Source organism: Haliotis rufescens, unplaced genomic scaffold (genome assembly GCF_023055435.1).
Source record: "Haliotis rufescens isolate VD_foot unplaced genomic scaffold, xgHalRufe1.0.p SCAF_9, whole genome shotgun sequence".
Taxonomy (NCBI): Eukaryota; Metazoa; Mollusca; class Gastropoda; order Lepetellida; family Haliotidae; genus Haliotis; species Haliotis rufescens.
In genome coordinates, this window is record NW_025964383.1 from 48,643,756 (window position 1) to 48,656,207 (window position 12,452).

At 42.7% G+C, this 12,452-nt stretch overlaps 1 protein-coding gene across 1 annotated transcript; it reads right to left on the bottom strand.

Moving 5' to 3' along the window:
• Positions 1-6,299: 6,299 nt before the first annotated feature.
• Positions 6,300-9,666, bottom strand: LOC124117533 (scavenger receptor class F member 1-like). Its single transcript, XM_046479465.2, has 3 exons — positions 8,894-9,666; positions 6,975-7,089; positions 6,300-6,749 (listed from the first exon to the last, which is right to left on the bottom strand). Exons 1-3 carry the CDS (start codon positions 9,609-9,611, stop codon positions 6,581-6,583), a joined length of 1,002 nt encoding a protein of 333 aa, XP_046335421.1. The 5' UTR covers positions 9,612-9,666; the 3' UTR covers positions 6,300-6,580.
• Positions 9,667-12,452: the final 2,786 nt, after the last annotated feature.

Genomic DNA, 12,452 nt, shown 5'->3' on the forward strand with positions numbered 1-12,452 from the left:
TTGTTCCACGTGTCAGTAACAGGAATGTCTGTCTGTGTATGTACACCTCTGTAACTTGGTGTCTTACAGACGAAGGTGAGATTGTTCCACGTGTCAGTAACAGGAATGTCTGTCTGTGTATGTACACCTCTGTAACTTGGTGTCTTACAGACGAAGGTGAGATTGTTCCACGTGTCAGTAACAGGAATGTCTGTCTGTGTATGCACACCTCTGTAACTTGGTGTCTTACAGACGAAGGTGAGATTGTTCCACGTGTCAGTAACAGGAATGTCTGTCTGTGTATGTACACCTCTGTAACTTGGTGTCTTACAGATTGTTCCTCGTGTCAGTAACAGGAATGTCTGTCTGTGTATGTACACCTCTGTAACTTGGTGTCTTACAGACGAAGGTGAGATTGTTCCACGTGTCAGTAACACGAATGTCTGTCTGTGTATGTACACCTCTGTAACTTGGTGTCTTACAGACGAAGGTGAGATTGTTCCACGTGTCAGTAACACGAATGTCTGTCTGTGTATGTACACCTCTGTAACTTGGTGTCTTACAGACGAAGGTGAGATTGTTCCACGTGTCAGTAACACGAATGTCTGTCTGTGTATGTACACCTCTGTAACTTGGTGTCTTACAGACGAAGGTGAGATTGTTCCACGTGTCAGTAACACGAATGTCTGTCTGTGTATGTACACCTCTGTAACTTGGTGTCTTACAGACGAAGGTGAGATTGTTCCACGTGTCAGTAACACGAATGTCTGTCTGTGTATGTACACCTCTGTAACTTGGTGTCTTACAGACGAAGGTGAGATTGTTCCACGTGTCAGTAACACGAATGTCTGTCTGTGTATGTACACCTCTGTAACTTGGTGTCTTACAGACGAAGGTGAGATTGTTCCACGTGTCAGTAACACGAATGTCTGTCTGTGTATGTACACCTCTGTAACTTGGTGTCTTACAGACGAAGGTGAGATTGTTCCACGTGTCAGTAACACGAATGTCTGTCTGTGTATGTACACCTCTGTAACTTGGTGTCTTACAGACGAAGGTGAGATTGTTCCACGTGTCAGTAACACGAATGTCTGTCTGTGTATGTACACCTCTGTAACTTGGTGTCTTACAGACGAAGGTGAGATTGTTCCACGTGTCAGTAACACGAATGTCTGTCTGTGTATGTACACCTCTGTAACTTGGTGTCTTACAGACGAAGGTGAGATTGTTCCACGTGTCAGTAACACGAATGTCTGTCTGTGTATGTACACCTCTGTAACTTGGTGTCTTACAGACGAAGGTGAGATTGTTCCACGTTGTCAGTAACACGAATGTCTGTCTGTGTATGTAGGCCTCTGTAACTTGGTGTCTTCCCGAGCACAGAACCACAACTTCTCGTCAGGACGATCTCTGCATTAGGTCACGTGTCTCAATGACAAGCAACCAGTTTTTGTGCGAAGTCGCGACATTCAGATTGTTAGCCCGACAGCTAACCGACTGAGCTATGTCCACACTGTGAATCTAAGCAAAATGTACATAGTCGTGCTTTGCCGTTACGGGACCGAAAAGGGTCGAATAGGTGACGGACACTTACGAAGATTACGAGTAGGCATGGTGTCCAGTAATTTTAGTCTACGGACTTACGAGTGATCCCGATGCCATTTGGCACACTCATCCCATTCCGTAATCTACAAGATACCGAGTGGTGAGGATTGAGCCGATATGGCGCGAACTGAAAACGCTCCAGGTGTCAGAGGTCAGACGTCGAACTCCCGGGTACCCATGAATAACACGTAATTTCATTATTCGTCGGCTGATTTTTGTTACAGAAAAGTGTGGTAGGGAACACTGTAAGGATAATGTTGATAATAGTAAGGAACGAAGGAGGGGGGGGGGGGGGGGGGGGAGGGGGGGGGGGGGGTATGGCTAGTAACGACACAAGGGTGAGTTAGCCTTTGAATCAGTACTGAATAAATTTAGCGTGTGAAACTGGCTTGTGCGAATGTTCCAGGACAGTTTCCAATAGCCAAAATATTCGACACTAAATCATTTCATCCTTTTTTCTGGCTTTGGGAAGAATCTCTTCTAACTTATGGTAATTCAAGCGCACTGTTGTTAGTACGCAGGACACATATAAGAAAATCTTAAAAGTCAAATGTGCTCCGCGCTTTGAATATCGGACCAACGGTCGGTCGCTCGCACTGCTATGTAATCAAAATGGTTCGGTTTTCTTGATCTATCAGCTGAATTTATATCCTGCCCGTACCATCTTGGAAGAGGGATATCAGAGTGTTCAACAAAGACATTCATGATAATTGTACCACCCTATACCGAAGACGTGAAAAACAACAATCTCAAGTCTGTTTGCATGTCAGTGACAGCTTCGAACGAAGGGCAAGGTCACCACAGGAATAAGAAAAGACAACTGTGATCTACTCACAACGTTTTACGCTGGAGATAGGGTATGTTATTGTTCACACGGGGATGTTTCGGATAACATAATCAGAAGTCAGGCACACTTCTATGGAGTTTTCGAATGATTTGTATCGGAAATGTTCACCTTTAGTGATCTGGTCATGCAGTCGTGTATTTTTATTCATGAAGAAACACCCCCGGAACCAATGTCACAAAATACGCTTCGAATGGCGACACTGATCGCACAACCGGAGCGTCGAACGTAAGTCTAGATATCTGTCCAGATAGCTTAAACTGACTTCATTTCACCACGCTTAACCTATTACATTAAATCAAATTGAAAGTCGCGAAAGTAGTCGGACGTGCGTCACGCTCATTGGGACCCTCGATCCATCGGTAGACATTGCATATGGATATGCATGTCTCGATTATATAATGTCTGCAGTCGCTCTATGAATAACTAATATAGAATGCAAAGCGGGTTTAATGCTTGTGACGATCTTTTTTTGTTAATAAAGTGCGTGTAAATGTTTCTCGCTTTCGTGAGATTCCTTCAGTTCTGCTTTGTAGTTGAGAAAGCGAATGACGTCACGCGATATTTTTATGAATGAAGAAAGTAGTTCCGGTGTGACAGAGGTCAAGGTTATCAAATCAAAACGAATAAAACGAGATCAACCTTGTCAAACTCCGGCGAAGTGGTGACTCAGCACAACACTTTGCTGGCTGGCTGCCGGCCGCATGGAACTCTGGGTAGGAGAGTGCAACCTTGTACAACACACGTGTGACGTACGGATTAAGTATCTTACCACCTGTATCTTCAGCACGTGGGTAATAATACAAATTACGTGACAGGGTAAAGTCACGTGTTTGAAAAGTTTGTGGTACTGTATTCTAAAGGTAGGCCCAGAACTGTCTACTGTGGTTAGCCTCACCGTTTACCGTTACTAAAGGAGCTCGTGCACAAAACTTACCAAAATGGTGGAAGGTGCATTTATAACTTGCTGTGTTGTGTTTTGTCGCTGTGTGGGACAACCGACTACAGTTTGTATCGTGAAAGAGTCTTTAAAGATCTTTACGTTTTACAGAGTAGCGTCCCCTTTATAATGGGAAAAAAAACTCAAGCAGGGAGACCGATGGATTGCCGCGAAATGCAATCATTGACAAAGTTATTTTTGAGCTTTAGGTTATTGTCCTTGGTAATATTTGTTGGATACCGAGTTGGCAAAATACTTCCAAATTTGCGTACTTGTTGGTCGGGACCCAAGAGACGAGCTCTTAGTTTGTATCAGAGTCTGCTGTTGGAGAGATGTCAAATACATGCACAGATTACTGAATCTGCGGAACTTCAGACGACTGTGGATAAATGTCCAGCCAAATTTCAAGACAATGGCGTGGTAGTAGTTGTGTTTAAAACCCACGTTAACATTCCAGTATTAAATCACTAAATCAACGACACAAGAGGAATCTCAGCACTCATAGGTTTATTCACATACCAGAGTGTCTCACATAGAAATTTGACAAGTCATAATAATAAGTAATAAACAATATGGCCGAGAGAGAGATGCGTCGTTTTGCCATGCGTGGAATCGAACCAGGGCCTTTTGCGTGACGAGCTACCGACCTAACCACGAGGCTTCTCAACCGGCCCCTTCATCACAGCTGCTGTAGCATTGCCGAGTATGGCCGGAAACACCCGAATTCCCCCATGATGCATACTACGAATGTCCGGGGAAACATCCCAAATGTGCACCCTGAACAAACACGTGCTTTCCGACGTAAATAAACAAAGTTTGTTCAGAGTACATAAGACATCACGACTATTGGACACCATTGCACTGACGTCATTAGGAATCACGCAAATAATCACGTACACAAATGTATCACATGAACGAGAATAGAATTACTGTAACCAACATATACGGTTATACCGTATTAACAAATACATATTATGAAGTAGTTCCATAAGGTGTTTACTGCTCCGATAACAAATATATCTTGACTACATGCATTAATTGGAGACAGAAGTCATAAACCTGATGGAAATATGTACACATGGGTTTTAAATATCAACGCAAATCTTTCAAAATATGACGATTAACACAAGATGTGATACTCATTCCTACACGCAGATACGGTGGCACAGGTTACCATGGAAACCCAATTTATTAAATACATGTCAATATTTCAAACATATGTCACATGATGATTACATGGAACAAAATAACACACTGGGACCATCAGAGGCAGTCAGACCCTCATACAGCATCTTAACGTTTTAATTGGCCATTGTGTAACTATAATCATGGTGGTTCCACTATCTGGAATGATGATAACCACTCATTGTATGTGCATTTAGCAGCGTCGAAAAAGTGCATCCCCCCCTCCCCCCAAAAAAAACAATAATAAAAAACAACAACAAAACAACAACAACAAAAACAAACAACAACAACAACAAACAAACAAAAGCAAACAGGGTTCTCTCAGTTACGCATAGGAGTATTTAAGTGACCCCTCTCTGATCACCGAGGAGAGTGTCGTCTCACCAGATGGAAGAGTGAAGGAAACGTATGTCATACCATGCAATGTCATCCTTATGTCAGGTTTATGTAAAATAGTCAGAGTCGATATCCTGTTATAATACACGAATTATGGTCAAGCTCAAGGGTATACAACACAGCTGTCAGCTTGCTGTGTCGCTCGGCACCTCTGATCAAGCATTTAGCTCACGCATCACTTGAACAAATCACGAATCACTTGAACAAATCACGCATCACTTGATTAATTCATGCATCACTTGAACAAATCACGCATCACTTGAACAAATCACGCATCACTTGAACAAATCACGCATCACTTGATTAAATCATGCATCACTTGAACAAATCACGCATCACTTGAACAAATCACGCATCACTTGATTAAATCATGCATCACTTGAACAAATCACGCATCACTTGAACAAATCACGCATCACTTGAACAAATCAAGCATCACTTGATTAAATCATGCATCACTTGAACAAATCACGCATCACTTGAACAAATCACGCATCACTTGAACAAATCAAGCATCACTTGATTAAATCATGCATCACTTGAACAAATCACGCATCACTTGAACAAATCACGCATCACTTGATTAAATCATGCATCACTTGAACAAATCACGCATCACTTGAACAAATCACGCATCACTTGATTAAATCATGCATCACTTGAACAAATCACGCATCACTTGATTAAATCATGCATCACTTGAACAAATCACGCATCACTTGAACAAATCACGCATCACTTGAACAAATCAAGCATCACTTGAACAAATCACGCATCACTTGAACAAATCAAGCATCACTTGAACAAATCACGCATCACTTGAACAAATCAAGCATCACTTGAACAAATCACGCATCACTTGAAACTAACCTCTGCTTCATTGTTAACACATGTCCCCTCTACAGCTTTGTCAACTTTGCAGCAGGAAATAAAACCAATATTTATAGTTGACCTAGTTTGGATACACCCACTCACTATGACAATAGACACACAATCAGAGGAACAAAGATTCCATTGTCTTCCCGCGGAAGTAGCATTTTCATCCCCACAAGGTTCATTTGAAACCTTGAATGCTGGTCATAATGTCCGTATGCACGGCCTGCATATAGCTGTAGAGCAAGAGAACGGATTCGACAGCCCACATGGGTACAATGTGTGAAGCCAGTGGCTGCTGTCCCTCTCCATGCTGGTGCTGGATTATTACCAAAGGCGGCGTAAAACTATACTCACTCAATATTGTCATTTTGTATGTGTGAGTGAGTATGCTTTTTGCCGCTTTTAGCAATATTCCAGCAATATCATGGCGGGGGACACCAGAAAAGGGCTTCGCACATTGTACCCATGTCGGGATTCAAACCCCTGCTCTTGGGCGTGACGAGCGAACCGTTTAACCACTAGGCTATCGCCCTTTTGTAAATGTATGTATTATAACCTCATGAATAAAGTTATTTCATGATAACAAATACATTTTTGGGTGAATGTGGTTGCAAACATAGGCAATATGTAAGATGTGGTTATTCTCATAAATGGTACTAGTAAACGAAATAAATGATAAAATTTGAATTGCAGTCTGAATTCAAAATTATTTTTTTCATTGCTATGAATTGAGTCTAACACTGAGTTGAGTTGGATTATAGAAATACAATAACTGGTCCCATGTCGCCTTCATTGATGTCACTGTAAATGTGATCCGACTGACGTGGCTGCCAGGATTGGTCACCCACTTCATCCCGTAGACTGTGTTGACAGGTGCGTGCTTCAACTTCATCTGAACCTTCATCATCCCGACCCATCTTTTCTCTAAAATAGGAATAACATAGGGTGAAAGACTAAATACATTTGATTAATCGTGATTCTAATAAGTGGTTATGATAACGATCGGATAGATACATCAAAACCCAGCATGAAACAGTATTTAAAACAGCACATAAGGTTTCGTTGATGTGAAAGGAACATATGTATATGACATTATTCCCACTAATATAGCACAGCAATATCAGGTTGCACTATCTGCTCAATACGTACATTTTGGTTGAGAGACCTCTGCGGTAGCAGCAGTAGCCGACTGTACTTGCTGCCAGGATGCAGATGACAAACACCACCAGGTACTTCACAGTCTCTGTGTTGATTGGTGAAGAGTCTGAAAGAAATAAACATCTTATTCCAGTGTGACACTATTATTGGAATTTCAGTTGTGCACATCTTACCTGAAGAATTAGATATTTACTGGACATGTTTCAGATCACTACTATCTACAGTTTTATGAATAAATAGACTGTTTTTCCGAACTCTCACAAAATACACAATACCAACCCATGATTATTGCTACTATGTTAGAATGAAGTCAACATGTTTTACAATCCCATATAAACATTTCCCAGTTGAACATTTTACAAGAGCTTGCTGAGCAATTAGAAAGTTATCATATTATCTATACTGAACCGCAAAAGAAACGTCACCATGGATAGATATATCAGAAACCTTACTTGTCCAAACATACTTTGAGACATATTAAGAAGCTGAAACTTCGCAAAACTGATCATCAAGGTTGAAATTAAAGTGTCCAATGTTCTTAAAGTGAAACACAACACAAATATCTGAGAAAACGACATCCCGAGTCAGTATCTCGTGTTTTCGCCATGTGCATTGATGACTGCCGTGCAACATCGATACATGGAATGGATGAGGCGGTCGATGAAGGTCATAGGCACTTGAGTCCACACTCCGAGAAACGCCTGACGCAATTCAGCTGCAGTTGTCGGACGTCATCCAGCCGACTTTGAATCTCGTCCCACAGGTGCTCAATGGGATTTAAATTGGGACCGAGGGCAGGCCACTGCATGGTTCTGATGTCATTCTGCTGGAGGAAGTCTCCTGTTGCGCTTGCAGTGTGGGCACGGGCGTTATCATGCTGAAGCTCGTGGTTGCAGCAACATGCCAAATGGGGTATGACGTGTGGTCTCAAGACTTGATCAATGTACCGAGCTGCTGTGATACCATTGCCTCTCCCTGGACCGAGGTTCTGGAAGTGCACAGGGCCGACCCGCTGTGCAAGACCAATACCACCCCACACCATGATGCTCGGACCACCCCACGAGTCTCAACAACACAAGCATCCGAATAACGTTCCCCATGGCGTATCCAGACTCTCTCTGTGACATCTGCTGTTGAGATACAGTAACGGCTCTCTGTGAGAAGAGGACTCCTCTCCACTGCTGGTGCTGTGTTGCCAACTGAAGACGGTGATGACGTGGTATCAGAATGCTGGGCCTGTGACAGTGGATTTGTCCGCACTGATGTGCCACTGGTGTGTCCCCATGGTCTGTTGAGCAGTTTCGCAGTAGTGACAAAGCGATCTTGAAGATGCTGTGTCACAATCTGACAATCCTGACGTCGGATGGTGACCCTTGGTCTTACACTACGTGGTCGGTCATCTGTAGTGTTGTCGTCTGGTACTTTCGCTGGAGCCTGTGTATGGTACTTATGTGGACTTGAAATGCATTGGCTACTTGCCGGGCGGTTTGTCCAGCTTGCAATCGTCCAAGGGCTTGGTGTCGCTGATTTCTTGTCAATCTTGGTATGTGGTAGCAATTCAATAACGAATGAATGTTGTCCGATCTGGGTGGATTTGTATAGGCCAAGAAATGAGGTAACGCACGTGCATTTCAATTTGCACGGAACTCACGTGCATCGGGTTACCATGGCCGTTGCCGTGATGCGTTTGGGCATTCATTTTTCGGGATAAGGTAATTTTAATATATTTTATTTAAATGACAACTTTTCATGCAATGTTACACGGGATGACGTTTCTTTTGCGATTCAGTATATTATGGCTATTATTAATATTAATGGGTTTGAGTCGTGACACAATGTGATGTGAAGAGGAACATCCAGAACAAATCAATATTTGATGGCGATGTATCAGACCGTTCAGCATGGCTTACCTGTAACACAAGATCCGGCAGGACAACTAGGTGATGAGCCGTTGTTTGTACAGTTATACCCACACATGTAGTGAGTGATATTCTTCACAAGTATACACACACTTGTGTTCATACCAACAATACCATCCAGACATACGTTGCAAGATAGGTTGCAGCTTTCTACCAATAAACTACTGCTGCAACCATTGCAACAAGATCCGTTGTTTAAGGCACAGGTGAGGTTGACGCATTGCAGCAGACACAGTTCACAATCAGACCTGACATGTCCAGGTGCACATCCTTCAATACACGCACCTGCGCGGTTACACCTTTGATGGGTGCAGTTAGAGTTGCATCGCCTTGAACACTTCGGGCCGTACCAGCCATCTACACAACCGTGAACACACTCGCCAGTCTGGCTGTGGCACTCTGGGGTACATGAGTCTCCCTCAGGACATTGTTCATCAGTAGACAGGGAGGGATCAGCTCGGCAGGTGTCACTGCATGCTTCAGTACAGTTGTCTCCATAGAATCCTTGTCTGCATCCCTGTTGGCAGCCACTCTCACATCCACCGACACAGTGCTCACACGAGGATCTACAGTCCAGTCCAGAATATGGAGGCTGACACTCCTCACATGTTCCTGTGATCCTGTTGCAGGACTTACATCTGCTGGAACACGTCCTACAACCTGCTCCGTAGTATGAGTCTTTGCAGCCAGAGAAACAAGTTCCACCCATCTGGCAATACTCCCCATCACATCCACCTGGGCATCTGGTACAGTTGCCATTGTTATTGTAACATGGCCTCTTGCAGCTTGAGCCTTGGAATCCTGGTATGCAGCCATCAGTACAATTCCCAATACCCCTATCAGGAAGCAGGTGACATGTGTTGTTCCTGCAGCTTGTGCTGCAAACATCCCTGCATGTGGCGCCGAAATATCCCCTATGGCACTCTGTGAGGCATAGATGTGTCTGCGCATCACAGTCGGAGCATTGCTGATTACTCGTACAACTAGCACCTGGAAAGGAATATACCTTTATGAATAGATGTAATTTTCCAACTTATGGTTGATCAGTTAAGTTAAAGCAAAACCACACATTGAGCTGCTGTACATTAGAAATTAGTGATGCTGATAATCCCTGTCTGATTAATGGAATGAGGCGACAGTCGTTCGTGTGCAGACGGCTACACCAAGTATTGATGAGAACTGTGTTTCTACTGACATTGGTTGAGGGTTCTGTGGATACAAACTGGTTTAGTTTTTATTGCGCATCACTTTATTTGCTGTAGTAATTTTGACATTGTTTTTGGTGAATATAGCGTCTTTCTTAAAAAATTCAAAGTAGATTTCATTGTTCCAATTCAAACCCTGATGTATCTGGTACATGAATGATGACTCTGGTTGTCAGTTAACATCATTCGAGTCTAGTATCCCGAACGCATTTTGTACTATGCCGCAAGTGTATGTACTCATTCATGAAAATATGGGTGATGCATAATTAAGTTTCAGGTGTATATATGCAATATCAAATGGCGTCGTTATTTAATAACTAATTTAATAATAATGTCAAAATCTTTGAAACGCTGCCAACAAGTGTTTGCGACCCTATGAGTGAGTGAGTGAGTGAGTTGGGTTAAACGCCGCTTTTAACACCATTCCAGTCATATCACGGCGTGTCATCTTAATGTGGGAGGAAAGCCCGAAGTGATGCAGGTCTCAGACGTTTACCACTTCGGTGAAACCCACGAGCACGGGTATGGTGCTGACAAACCTAGAAACATAATTGGGGCGAACCGGGATTTGAACCCACAATCATAGGTTTCTGGCGTGCCCAAGGGACGAATCGCGGCGCCTTAGACGACTGGGCCACCCATGCCCCCGCGACCCCATGAGGATGTCCTACCTTATCCAGCACAATGTATATAGATAACCCATCTGCTTACCTTGTGTGGTGACTAGCATACACGCTGTCACGATCATCCCAAGAGGCCACATTGTAATCCTGAAACTGAAATGAAACAAATTGAAACAGCTGTCAAGTCAAGTCATGTCAAGTTTTGTGGATATAATCTCGACAAACCTTCAGGTTTATGCTCCTTAAGTCATACATATGATGTGATAATTACAAGCTGACTATTCATGTATTTCATCTTAGGTTTTTAAAACAAATAAAACATACAAACATACGTCTTAACGTTATCCAATTAAATCATTATAGTGCTCTAGCACAGCTACTGACATGCATCAACATTCGGCTGCACTGGGAATCCCCGGCCACCTTAAATGTGCAAATATGATCGTTATTTAATCATATAATGGGTAGGTTTCTTGGCAGGATAAAGCCAACAGATACAAACGGTATCCACATGCATCATATACGGAAATATGAAAAGTCAGGTGGGTACTACATTCAGTGTTTACAAACAAATGGGCGTAGACCTAGTCAATCTGCGATGGAGTCAGATTTATCCATCGGGGTTCTGGACAAACTACTGGAATAAACATTATCATTATGAAAACATAGTCTAAGATACTGAAAATCGGTATCTAAATTTAAAGCTTTCAATTGCGAAACAATTTAGCGAGGACACAAGCCTTGCAAGTTCAGTTTCCATATCTGTGCTTGAAGACCTCTGCAGCTTGCGACCTTTCCCCAGTGTATAACCTGTGGCCGAAATATGTCCGAATCGTTACCTTGGTTTAATTTGTCGCATTGTGTACACCTGACTCTGCACTTCGTAACGTCATAACAGGCCAGGCCGAGCAATGTGACTTCGATTATCCATATACTAGCACAAATTGGTAAAGGGCAGTTACTCCAGCTGGCGACCCTATGGGGTGCCGGCGTTGCCGTGAAAGGCAAGTAGAAACACTATGTGTTGGAAATTGTTATTTGCTTCTGTTATTTGCAAAGATTCAAGGATAGTTGTTTGTAATATTGTTTTGTCGCAAGTCTTTGGTAGGCATATAGAAGTTGGAAGAACTTGAATACATGACATTATGGATAGGAACTTATTTTATTCTACATCCATTCCATAAAACATGTTTTGTCTGGCTGTGTTTTATTGTCATGAGGTCATGTGAGACAGACACTAAGTAAGAAAGATAATGAGAAGATCGTGATAAGAAAGATAGCATTGTGAGGTATTTTACACGTACAACTTCTCCGTGGCGTATGCAGTTACCACAGAAGATGTCCATGAATTCCAACCCTCATCAGCAAGATACTAGTGTGGCATACTAAAGGAATGGAGGCAGAGGGGAGGAGTAGTTAGTGTTGTGAGGGAAATCTCCTGCCAGCTCTTAGTTAACCCAGAAGCATTTTAAAGACTCGTGCATTTGTGCTTTTGACATGCTTAGTTTTTTTCCTTTGTCATTGGTTTTGTATCGCGTCTTTAATTTCAATTGAAACTTTGTCAGCGTGAAAATGAAAAAGTAAGCCCGCAACTGATCACTATATACCTTTCCGACCACTGTTCGCCCGACAACAATACACATTACAGCTGCTGTCTTTAACCGCATGTCAGAGGTTTGGGTTCATTATCCACGTCTGACACATCAAACATGGCGTTCATGG